This window comes from Myodes glareolus, chromosome 6 (genome assembly GCF_982192425.1).
Source record: "Myodes glareolus chromosome 6, mMyoGla1.1, whole genome shotgun sequence".
In the NCBI taxonomy this organism is placed as follows: Eukaryota; Metazoa; Chordata; class Mammalia; order Rodentia; family Cricetidae; genus Myodes; species Myodes glareolus.
Window position 1 is genome coordinate 95,505,409 of NC_142031.1, and position 13,422 is coordinate 95,518,830.

Sequence of the window (13,422 nt, forward strand, 5' to 3'; positions counted from 1 at the left end):
CTAACACTTGGCTTCCCAAACCCCAAATAGGAGGAGAAGATAGCCAGCTTAATGTTTTCCTTTGTGTTCCTTCTCAATAACAACAAAAAATAAAACCAAAACACTCTAAAGAGCTGTGGCAGTGTGGTGCTAGAGAGATAGAAGGCTCAGTCAGTAAGCTGCTTGCTGGAAAAGCAGGAAGTCCTCAGTTCAAATTCATAGCCTCAGGCCATGGACCAGGGTGCTGGTGTGACCTGTAATACTAGCACTACGGAGGCAGAGATGGGAGGATCCCTGGGGTTTGCTGGCTACCTATTCTCGCCAAATACACGGTTCCAGTTCAGTGAGAGACACTGTCTCAAAAATCAAGATGACGAGCCACTGAGGGAGACAACCGACATGGACCTCTGGCCGCTATAGGCACACAGGCACAAGTGTGTATGCAACCATGCGCAAACACTCACATATGTATACACACACACACACACACACACACACACACACACACACACACACAGTTCTAGGTTAAAGAGGCCAGGTCTCAAGACCTGGCTCCCCTGCTCTCCACTGCCTGTCAGCTAGAACACAACAACTTTATTAGCTTACCCTGCTAGCCTAAAATTCCTCCGCAGTAGACTGGAGATAGCATCTATTTTCCAAAGCTGTAATTATACAAAGTGGATCTGTTTCCTCTCTCTTTTCTCTCAGGTAATACTCAATCATCATTTATTCTAAGACTTTAATTTGGTTGGCAATGTGCCCTGCTGCCCATCAATAGCACCTTTTCATGACTCCAAAGAAAATATCACACAGAAATCTACACAAAGAATATCAATATACAACTATCTGTGATAGTTATGTGATACTTGGAAAGCGGCAGCGAACTGTGGTGGTGGAAATCTGAAGGGAATTACTTAGCTGGGGAAAGGGTGGTGGTGGCTCAGCTGACCAGAAGGGACATAAGAGGACTCTAGTGACAAAAATGGGAGTCATGGTTATATTAGAATATATAACAGTCAAAAAGCATAAAGCTAAATAATCTGCATGTTTAATTACAAGTAACCTATATTTCAATTAAGAAAATACTGTTAGAAATTGCTCACACGAACATTAATCTGAGGAGGAACTACTTCACACAAACCTTCCCGCAGACATCAAAGCACATGTGATTCTAAGGCTTCAGTTCCCACTAACTACACAAGCTTTCCGGGCCTCACTGTAACGGTCATCACCTTGAAGAATCCACTTCAAATACTGCGTACTCTATAAAGATAAGCTATGTTAAGTGGCTAGAATATATTAAGTACTCAATATGTGATTGATTCCCCAAATTAGATTTTACTATGTAAAACTGAAATTCCTTTTACAAATGATTGCCAACTGTAGTGGTTTGAATGAAAAACGTTCCCCGTAGGCTCACAGGGCATGGCACTATGTGGTCTTCTTGGAGCAGGTGTGGCCATGTTGGAGGAAGTGGGTCACTGGGGGCGGGCTTTGAGGTTTCAGATGCCCAAGTCAGTCCCAGTGTCTCTCTCTTCCTGTTATCTGTGGATCTGGATGCAGAACTGCCAGCCACCTCCGCAGCACCACGCCTGCCTGCCATGACGATAATGAACTAAACCTCTGAACTGCAAACCACCCCGATTAAATATTTTCCTTTAGCTAGGCATGGTGGCATACGTCTTTAATCCCCAGCACTCAGGAGGCAGAAACACGTGGATCTCTGTGAGTCCAAGGCCAGCCTGGTCTACAGAGTGAGTTACAGAACAGTTACACAGAGAAACCCTATCTTGAACCAGATACCCTCCCCACAAAAGATTTTCCCTTATAAGAATTGCATAGTCATAGTGTCTCTTTCCAGCAATAGAAACCCTAAGACACCAACTCATCAAAAATAAGTCTGAAATTAAGAAACCAGGAAGAAATAACAGGTCACTTAGAATTTGTCCAAGGAAAGAAGCATCTACACGAGGATTTGCTCACCCACTGTAGAAACCTGGAAAATGAACAAGGACTAATTATAAAAACAAAAATCAGATTTAATGACTGGTAAGGAAGAGCAAGAATGTAAGTGCAGACGTTAGAAAAACCATGCTGGGTGGTGCTGATACAGAACACTATGCCTGAGTTTTAGCAATCTATACTTCACTCTCAGTTAAGGTTGAAAAACACAACAACAAAGATATACAGGTAATAGGCTCGCTCACTGATTCCCTTTATAGATACTAAAAAAAGAAAAAAAAACAGGGTAATTTACATCTAGTTTACACCATTGTCTGTATTATAATAAATACAAATTTATACATTTTTATATACTCACTATGGGGAAAAAACTAAATCACCATAATCCATACCTATAAAAAAAGAACAAGGGTTAGAACTTTAGTACAGTACACAGGAAGGAAAAGATAAAAAGAATTTCAAAGCAAGTTAAAATAGAATGAGGTCAATAGTGTCAAACAAAAGAATATCAGAGATTTTTCTGAAAGACAACTGCTACCAAATATATCGAGTCAAACTGAGTTTTACCCAAGATAAAAACATTCCAGGTCACCTACCAATTGTTGTGGTGCACACTGACCGACTGCTGTAATGCATGCCGACAGACAATACACTACAAAGCAAAACACGCCAGAGCCGATTGACAGTAACCAGGACTCTGTGCCAAGGATGGCTTAGCCACTAGAAAGTGATCCTGCCCATGACCGCAGAAGCTAACCAGTGCCATCAGAATTCTACATTTCTCTGGAGAGCCACTTACAGCGCTTCCCCAAGAAACAAACAGACACATGGTCTTCCCATGTTATTTCTACAACTGAATGTCTGAGGGTTCTCTACAGTGCTAATGAAGGTCAGCTGACCTACCTCACTGGTTACCTAGAAATGACATTCTCAGTACTGTCTCCTCAGTAAGTCCAATGTGCACATCAGGCTAACAGCTCTAACATGACACCATGAGAACCCGTGATGCTGCTCAACATTCTTCACGGACATTTCACACAACAATGCTAGATCTCGGTGCACACAGCAGGACTGCAGGAGGACAGTCTCAAGAATCCAAAGTCACCCGTGACTCCTGCAAAAAACACTCCACTTCTAATGAAACTAATTACAAAGTTATTTAAATATTCATGCTTTGGGTCTGGAAAGAGCTCAGTGGTGAAGAGCACTGGTTGCTCTTCCAGAGATCCTAGTTTCAATTCCCAGCACCCACTCGGCAGCTTACAACTGTCTGTAACCCCAGTCCCAGGGGATCCAATGTCCTCTTCTGGCTTCCATGGGCACTGCATGCACGTGGTACACACACATGTAGGCAAAACACTCATATGCATTAAAATAAATATTCATGCTTAGATAAAGTAAGTGTGGATCAACACTCTGATTTGAGAATAATGGAATAATGAGGGAAAAATAAAAATAGAAAATGTTAACTGACCATGAATTTAAATAAATTCTAATAATTTTATCTCGTAAACAAGCAAATTTTCACAAAAGTTCCCATAAAACAATGTGCTAAGACACACATAGGATTACAAAATTGTAAATGGAAACCACACAGTTTTATAAGAACCTGAGCAGTGGCACATGCCTCTAATCTCAGCACTAAGTAAGCAGAGGTAGGTAGTTCAAAGCTGGCCCTGTCTACACAGCAAGTTCCAGGACAGCCAGAGTATGTAGAGAGACCCTGCCCCCACCTCTACCTCCAACAAAAGGAAAACAGAAAAAGAAAAGAGTGCCTATCACTAGAGGAGTGAGGAGCGATAAATGACTGCTAAAACCAGTGTGAAAAGTTCAGTTAGGACAACAGCTAAGGCTGGAGCTGCGGCTCAGTGCTGGAGCGCTTGCCTGGCAGGTGTCCAGCCCTGGACCCGTCCTCAGCAGCCCAGGACGGGAGGTGAAACACGGCAGGCAGTTTGTGCTGGGAAAGTTATGCCAAGGTTTTTTATTTTTCTGAAAAATGCTTAAATATATCCCTTAAATGTGTTTCTTGGGTCCTTTTACTGTTACTTTTACTTATTACTGTGCTTTTATTTGTTAGCCAAGTAAACAACTCAGAGTTTTATCTTTAGAATCAAATAATTACTCTCAGAGTGTTTCTGTTGGAACCTAGCAGCACGACTCCTTTTCCTCTAGCTCATCCGCTCACAGACAAACATGGCAGCAGCATCGTAACAACTTGCTTCATCCTGAGGGAGAGGGAGGCTCCGGAGCTGGTGCCCACTTAGAAAAGGAAATTCAAACATTCACCAATCCCACTCAGCTGCTACACTTGCAAGAGACAGGAATCATCCAGGCAGATCCTGCTTCCTTCAAAACAATTGTTCCACATCTTTTTGCCTTTTTCTGAAATACTTGTCTCTCAGCTTTACCATAATTGATATACCAAAGTCAATGAAAATCAGCATTACCTTGGTGACTTCATAACTCTTTAAAAAAGAAATTCCTTTTCAAAGTAATCTCTAGATGGCTTTTTTATTTGAGCCATCAGTTCCTTTAGGATACAGAAGGTGACCGGGAATGGAGACAGACATATATATACATTCCAGAGTCAGATAAATCCTGTTAGCACAAATTACCCCTCACAGTTGTGGTGAGAATTAAATGAGCTAATACCAGAATGCTAAGTACCACAATACGATCCAACACACAGCAAGCTCTTGGTAAATATAGTTATCACTTTACCATGTCTCATCTGGCTAGTCCTCTGTGTTCCTTAGAATGCAGGAAATGGCCAAAAAAAAAAAAAAAGACACCCTCCTCCCGCTTTTTGTGCTTACACACCATGGACCACACAAGTCTTGTGCCTACTCTCTTACAGAAGAAGGTTCTAGATTGAACCACTTAGATTCTCTTTAAAGAACTAGCCCCTTGGTGTCAAGCATGAAAGAACAATCAGGACTGTTTCTGGATTACTGAGGGCTAAGGGACTGACTTAGAAGGCAACCCATTCACACCAGAAAGTGAACGAAAGACAAATGTGAGGCAAACACAGCAGAAAAATGGTATCAAACTGACTTACCACAGTCACTTCGGGGCATTAAGGAGATGGCTTGGCCAAGAGGCCAGTGCGACTGACAAGCAGAATGCCACTGGAGACTGTCCATGTAAGTCTTAACAGGAAGTAGAGGAGTGCCTTACTTCCTTATGCACTGGCACATAAGTCTATCCAATTTAGCCCCAGAGAACTCCACACCAAGATCTCCTACTGTGTCCTCCCTCCCCAACCTTCACCTCCCACCCCTGCTACCACCTAATATCCTGTGAATTTTATCTCAGTTTTCTGAGGGGCTGGGGAGACAGCTCACCAAATAAGTGCTTGAGGACACGAGTCCAATCTCCAGACACAACAGCACACGCCTGCAAATCCAGACACAACAGCATACGCCTGCAAATCCAGACACAAAAGCACACGCCTGCAAATACAGACACAACAGCACATGCCTGCAAATCCAGACACAACAGCACACACCTGCAAATCCAGGACACTATAGGCAGAAAGAAAGAGGATCCCAAGGGCATTAGCCAGTTGGTCTAAGTCACATCCATAAGTTCCAGGTTCAGCGAAAGACCCTGCCTCAAAAAATAAACTGTCTTCACAGATAAACAAGCCCAACAAGATCCCTTTGTGCCCTGACTGTATCAGCTGCCTTGGAAGAAAACAGCTTAAGGCAGTAAGATCTATGCAGGTTCACATTGCAAAGGACTGCAGTTCATCCAAGGACAGTGGGAAGGCATAGCACTCATGGAGGAACAAATGTGTGGCCAAGTCACCTCACATGGCACTGACCACGAGGTAGAGAGAGCAGACTGGAACAGGGGCTGATGTAGCCTTTCAAGACCTAGCCTTCAGAACCCATTCCCACCAGCCTGTCTTCACCTCCTTCAAGATAGTATTGCCAGCTATACACAGTGTTGAAAACATAGGCCTCCGGGAGACACACACCTCCTATTCAAACTAACAGGGACAGGGAAGCACAGAGGACCTCAGCGTGCAGTAGCACCAAATGAGTAGTGCCGTGGCTCATGTCTTCTTACACATGTGCAAGAAAATTAATCGCAAGTGTAACATGGAAATAATGCCAATTCAAGTGACTTACACTTTCCCTGAGGTTTTAAAGACAAGTTTCTGTCAAGAAAGACCTTAAAACCAGTTGAAATATACAAAATCCAAGTACAGAAGAGTGGGCTGTGACATACTGAGATCTGACCTATCATCTGTGTCCTGCCCCAAAAGGGAAAGTGTGCAGGAGACAGAACTAGGCAGCGCTCCACTACTGAGCCACGTTCTCAGCCTAGCTTGCACTTAAACTAATGTCTGTACTCTAAAATGCAACCCTTCTTCCCACAGTGAACAATACTTACAATGAAAGACAGTGGGGGAAAGAGGAGGAGAAAGTCCGACTGAAAGTTAGAATCTCTCCTCCGTGTGTGCAGATCTACTTAAAATTATACATTTTTCCAGCAAATTACATGGAACCAAAGCCTTAAAGCCACCTTGGTCAATTACACAGGTATGCTTTCAAAACATGTACATGAGCCAAACACAGGGGAGTTAAGATAGGACTGTGATAAGCTGTGTTTAGAACTGGGGTATTTATGCCATGAGATTTGCAAGGTATTGTCACATATTAGATGTTACTTCTGTGTTTGTTTGGTATGGTTTTTATAAATTGAATTTCATCTTTTTAAATAGCATGTGTTGACTGCTACAAGAGCAAAAGAATAAAGTGCTGTTTTCTAGCCTTCTGACTCCAGAACCCATAAATTCCTGAGTATTGTCTCTTTGTACACTGCCTTATATTGTAATTCAGCCCAAAAGGTCTTGCTTATTTCATGCTACTATACAGAAAACATAGTGGCTGTAAACCTCCAATACTCTCTTCAAGAATAACTTCATCTAACCAGAAAGACTACATCTTCAGTGTTGTAAACAAAACACTACCCATTCTCTCTATGTTGTTCAAACTTTGGATGCATGCAGCAAGTGCTACATGAATGTATACAGAATTTGCTCCCACTACTACAAACCACAGAAGGCAGAGTTACCCAAAGAATAGTAATGCAAAGAGCTTCCATTTTGTCTCTGCACACTGACAGTATGTATGTAAACCATGAGTCAGACTTCCATACATGAGCTGCAGCAATACTGTGTGTGACTGCACAAATACATTTAACATCGAAATGCCAGGAATTGTAAGTAACCAGAATGGATGACTGAAGAACAGAAATGCGGTTTACATACATTACATGTGTTTAATATTAAAGAAAACAGCTTATATCACAGAATAGAAAAACAGTAAAACACGAGCTGAAATAACAAAATGTGAGCCTCCTACCTGAACATCTTTGTATTTGTCTCGTAGGTCCAGGAGCCGGTGGTAAGCTTTAATGGCTTCTGCAAACTCCCCAACGTCTGTGCTAGTGAGAATATAGTTTTCCCAGATTTGCCAGTGTTCATAGTTACATTTGAGAGCTTCTTGTAAAGTTCTAAAAGCTTTGACTCTGTGGGAGGTCAGATTTTAAAGAAAGGAACAATGAATTCTTTCCAATTAAGACGAACCCCAGTTAAGTGCATATAAACGTGAACAGGAATGGCCACTCTTCAATCGCCTGTATCAATACATCACTTGGGAATCAGATGCCCAAATAGCATATTAATCGCCAAGGTTCCCTGTATAGTTCAATAATGAGATGAGGGGCACATAGCACTCTATGGATATATGTCTTCCCTAATTTATTCATAGCCGATAAGGACATTAAAACAAGGCATCAATCTCAATATTGTCCCAAGAACAGGCTGATTCAAGTACCAGACTCCAATCTAGAGTGACCTGCCCAGTGCAGCTGTAATCCTGCAAGACAGAGAAAGGGAAACAGAGCAGTGGGCAGGACAGACATGAGGGGAAAAAAAAAGTTCCCGACACTCTAAATAAATCTACAAAACAAAATCATAACCTGGGGGGGGGGGGGGGAGGTCTACGCAAAGTTAGGGCAGTCTACAAAATTACCCAACAGGATATAAACTTACTAAAATTAAGGTTAATTTTTTTAAAGATAATTATTTTTGTTGTTATGATTTTATGTGTATGGGTGTTCTGACTGTGTATATGTCTGCATACCATAAACATGCCTGATGCCTTGGGAGGCCGAAAGAGACCCAGTCTCCTAGAACTAGAGCTACAGATGGCTGTGAGCTACCATGTGGACACTAGGGATTGAATTTAGGTCCTCTGAAAGAGCAGCCAGTGTGCACTTAACTGCTGAGTCATCACCAGACCCTGAGCTACGGGGTCTAAGTAGTCTAAAGGTACAAGGAGTGTTAAGAAGGCAGAGGTGGGGGTGTGTGTGCAGAAGGACACACGTAACACAAAAACATAAAAGATGATACTTAGATGGGGATAAGGCAGGAGCAGAGGGAGAAACAACAAGAACAAATTTTGTTTGAAAAGTTGCATAATGAAACCTTATTCTTTGCTAAAACATTTTTTTTAAAAAAAGAAGCAATCTATGAAGCCTTTGAATGTTTTTTTTTTTCAAAAAATGACAGATGAGGCAGTGATTTACACTGAAAAAGAACAGAAGACAATAAAACAAAACTAGGTAGAAACAAAACCAAGGAAATGTGAACAAAAAACAACTAGCAATTTCAGGTTTAAAAGAAACTTTAAAATAAACACAGCTTAATGTGCATCTAAAATAAGATTGCATATAATTCAAGAAAAAAAATGGTGAACTGGAAAAGAATAGTGAGGTGTTTTCCAAAATTCAGATTAAAACATAAATGAAGAGTGAGGAAACAAGAAAAAAATGGTAAGATTTAGATCTAAATCTGGTAGAAATTCCAGAGTAAGGAATGTGAGCAGAGATGGCAGGATGCTATGAATCAAAGACAGGGCTGAACATTTTCAGAACCAAGCACAGATCCAAATTCTTTGATCAAAAAAGCATATTGCATATTCTAAGCAGCATGAAGATACCCTAATATTTACAAAAGAACAACAACAAGACTCAGCAACAAGATGGCAGAAAACAATAAGATATGTAATACTTCTAACACACTGAGTAAAATTAACAGCTAACCTAAAGTTTTATAACCAGCTAAACTTGCCACTTGAAAGGAAATGTAAAATCAAACATATTTAAATATACAAAGATCAAGGTACTACTGACTGATCCTAATTAAAAGAAATACTAAGGGATCCTTTCTTGCAAAAATAAAAGGGATTTCAAAGAGAAATAGTTTTTCAAAAATCAAGCAAATTGTTTCTATGGTCGGCCCCTTGCCCCCCTTCTTTACTTTACCCCTTACCACTGTCTCCCATGTGATAGCAACTATTTTCAACACTGGTGGTTTGAGACTCCTCAGGTCTCCCACAACAAAGAGCTGGGCATTGAGTCATCTTCCTGGAGAGCAAGTCAACAGGCAACAATCAAGGCCACAAGGATATCTGTGTGCCCCAATCACAGGTTCCTGAGCCCAAGACTTTAAATGAGGGGTGGGAGTGAGGAGCTGGCTTTGTCTATGCAGCACTCATCTTGCAAGCACAAGAATCTGGGTTTGACACCAAAACCCATATAAAAACAACAGGTATGGAGATGTCCACTTGTAACCTCAGCTGGGGTGGTGGGGTTTAGAGGATCCCTGGACCTCACTAGCCAGTCAGTTTAGCCTATTTTGTGAGCTCTGGGCCAATGAGGGACTCTGTTTCAAAAGTAGGCGGCTGTTTCTGAAGATAACACCCAAAGCTGTCATTCATCCTCTACATGCATGTGTACACACACAAAACACAGAATGCACTGTTTGGGTTTCTTTCCTGGTAAGTATAGCTTTTCTATAAGAAGCTTCATCCTGGGAGTCACTTATCCAGCACACTATGTTGAAGATGCTGTACTATTAAGTTATACACAAAATGGGAAATGGTCCCAAAGGCCCGGATACCTAGGGAAATCAGATGGAAAAAAAGTGAAAAGGTCACAACAGAATAGATGAGGTCATTTTAGAGCATAAATATTGTTTTGAGGGGAACAAATAATTTCATGAATTAAATATTATGTCGAGAGCAGTGGTTTTCAACCTATGGGACATAACCCCTTTGGGGTTGAATGCCCCTTTCACAGGGATCACCTAAAACCATCAGAAAACACAGATATTTATATTTCAATTCGTAACAGTAGCAACCTTATGGGTGGGGATCGGCACAGCATAAGGAACTGTAAAAGGTCACAGCATTAGGAAGGCTGAAACCCACTGTTCTAGAGTGAGAGCAAAGAAATGAAAGAAGACAATTCGGGCAAGAATGAGGGGATGATGAACCTTGGGTTGTGGGGGGATACTGCTTGTTCGTTTCCCAGATGCCCAGACTCACGAAATAATCACATAGAAATTTGTATTAATTGTAATACTGTTTATTCAATAGCTTAAGCATATTTCTGGCTAACTCTTTTATCTTTAGCCCATTTCTATTAATCTGTGTATTGCCACGTGGCTGTGGCTTACCGGCAAGGTTCCGGTGGGCTCCCAGAGAGGCATCTGTTTCCTGCAGGCAGCTACATGGCTTCTCTCTGATTCTGCCTACTCTCTCTATCCTCTGTCTCCTTGGAACTCCTGCTTTGCCCTATTTTGCTAAGCCACTGGCTGAAACAGCTTTATTCATTAACCAGTAAAAGCAACACATAGACAGAAGGACTTCCCACACCATTGGGTCTTGCATCCCTACTTTTATACAAAATCTATTCGCAGGACAACAGAATAAAAATACTAAGAAGTCAAACAACACTTAAGAACTGTCTAAATATTGGAGAACTGTCTACAAAGAATGATAAAAGACATGGAGTATGAAGAGACTCATGGTCTGGGCTGGAGAAAAGACTCAGCAGTTAAGAACACTTGCTGCTTTTGAAGAGGACCTGGGTTCTCTTTCCCAGCATCCACAGGGTAGAACTCCAGTTCCAGGGATTCCAATACACTCTTCTGGCCTTTTGGGTACCAGGCATGCAGATGGTACACATACATACATATAAACAAAGACTCATACATACAGAATAAAAATAAATGAATCTTTTTTAAAAAAAAAGAGCCTCTACATGTAAGATTATCTAGGCTCTTAGAAAAAAACTAATAACATCCTATTACACCCAAGATACCCATTGCCCTAGAGCAACAGGTATCCAGTAAGCATTAATGTAGCCCATTTCAATCAAGAACACAGTATTATTTTTAAGAGATTGAAAGAACAAACTGATCTCTAGTTATACAAACTGCTAGTCAAAAACAAAGGAATCATTTCATGATTTCAATGTAAAATCATCTTGATATCTTAGAAATATCTTGTGATTCCACAACAGATACCAAGTCTAAAAATAAGGCTGAAGTAAAAATGGAAAATCCCCTTTCACTGCTCCACTAAAGCTCTGGCAGTAGCAACTCTGTCTCTCCTGTCTCCTCCACTTTTCAGAGCCAGAAAACAGCAATTGGGTTGTTGTGTTCGGCACCTGCCCTTTCTTCATCCACTCTAGTTACCTCAGCTCTCCCAGTTCCCAGGTCCCTCTCTACTGTCTCAAACATTGCCTCCTGATACACAGTCCCCAAAGTTTCTCTCTGTTGGTTTCCCACCAAAATCTCAGGCTATTCCCAACAGGATAGTCTCAACATGCTCGTCAGGGTTAGAAGACAGTGAGTTGAGTGTGACCCCTTTTCCATCCTCCTCCTTCACTAGCGATCTTACATTACCCTACAGCTGGACTACTTTCCTTCCACCTCCTAAAATAATTCGCTCCATTATGCCACTCTACACTTGGTCACATGGCTTTCTTTGCTGAAAAGGTGTCCTCTATCCTTTCCATGTGTCCTTCAAATCTAGCTTCAGCACAAGACAAGGATCTGTGAGTCAGACTCCCAGGCCTTCTCCTCTGGGCGCCTCCCAGGACTGCATACGTTCCTGACCACAGCGGGCAAGCAGGGCACCTACTCCATAGCTCCCTCGCACTCACACTTGATGATCACCACGTACGGCTTGTGTCACTAATCAGCTTTTAAAATAATACTGCAGACTAATTTATTTCTTAAATCTACATCTGCAGAAGAATAGGGTTATGTTTATATTTTATAAAAATGTTAAGACAAGCAATTAATAAGAAAACTACCAATTGAGTTGACCAACTATAGGTCTGTTTGGTTTTATCATGGAATGAAATTTAGGCTGAAAAATTGGTGGTAAAGAACAATTTTAAAAGATATTTCCTTATTATGCATAATGCATACTTATTATACATTAAATGTTTTCAAGAAATAACTATACAATTAGAATTCAAAGGTTCACTAAGTTATTGTAACTTGCACACAAGCACAGGAAAAAAGAGAAACAAAGATCTAGACACAGATTTTAAATATTCAGTTGGAGGAAATCTTATTAATTTTAGGGGAAACCAAGTTCTTCATATGGGAGTTGTGTACTTACTTTTGTTTTAATCGAATATAAGAAGTGGATAAATTGTTCCAAGCCTCTGCGTTCTGAAACAATGAATGATCCAGTTAGAGACTGTTTTTAGGTAAGGCACTTGTTAAAACCAAAATACAACCCATTTTCCTAGTCTGATATATACTCCTAAGAAACAAAAATCACAATTTTCACTAACGTATTTGAAAGAAAAAAATGGCATAAAGTTAAGCTTTATTTTTATGACTTACAAAAGAAATTTAAAAACCCCAACCAACCAATGACATAGGTATCACAGCACTGACTCAGTTCAGTTAAATTTTTATTTTCAAATTTTGACATATAAAATAGTTGGAAAATTTACAATATAATTTAACTAATGTCTATATTTATTATTATTCAAGTAAAATCAAGACTTACATAAATACTGATTCTAATAAGAATGTTATGAATTTTACTTTTTTCTAATTTTTTAATAAAATATAGCTTTTAACTGCCACACATAGAATTTTAAAGTTAAATGGTACTGACCTCCCTGTCCAGATGTAGCAAAGCTAGTACCTGGCTAGCCTTCTCACCATAAAAATCTGCAGCATAAACAAAATAAGCACTGTGTGGGGAGCTGGAGGCAGCAGCACAGGAGCGACCCTGCAGGGCAGGGAAAGCACTATGGGGTCTCAGCAGGGCCCCCACACAGACAGGCAGACACTGGTCATGGCACAGCAAGCCCACTGAGATGAAGGAAGGGGACCAGACTACAGGGCTGAGAAGGCAAATGGGACCTACAGCAAAACGCCATGGAAGAGAAAGTTCTAGAAAGTTCAGAAAGTTCTAGAAAGTTCAGTAAGCATCCCGAGTCCTAGGATGGGCAGTAAGCTTTACTACACCACTAGACTTTCTGTGGCATGACAAAAAACAAAAAAACAAAAAAAACCAAAAATCAACTAAATGTCAAAATGCTTCATGCTAGAGGTCACACAGTGCCAGGAGTTTAAAGTTCTGACCA

At 40.8% G+C, this 13,422-nt stretch overlaps 1 protein-coding gene across 3 annotated transcripts in view; it reads right to left on the reverse strand.

Annotated features, from left to right (window-relative positions):
• Positions 1–13,422, reverse strand: part of Ttc27 (tetratricopeptide repeat domain 27) — a 135,658-nt gene that overhangs the window by 18,088 nt on the left and 104,148 nt on the right. For all 3 annotated transcript variants that reach the window (XM_087907352.1, XM_087907351.1, XM_087907350.1), the window contains exons 15-16: positions 12,438–12,490; positions 7,317–7,482 (exon numbers count right to left, since the gene is read on the reverse strand). In XM_087907352.1, coding sequence (XP_087763478.1) covers positions 7,317–7,482; positions 12,438–12,490 — 219 coding nt within the window. The remainder of the gene's footprint in view (positions 1–7,316; positions 7,483–12,437; positions 12,491–13,422) is intronic.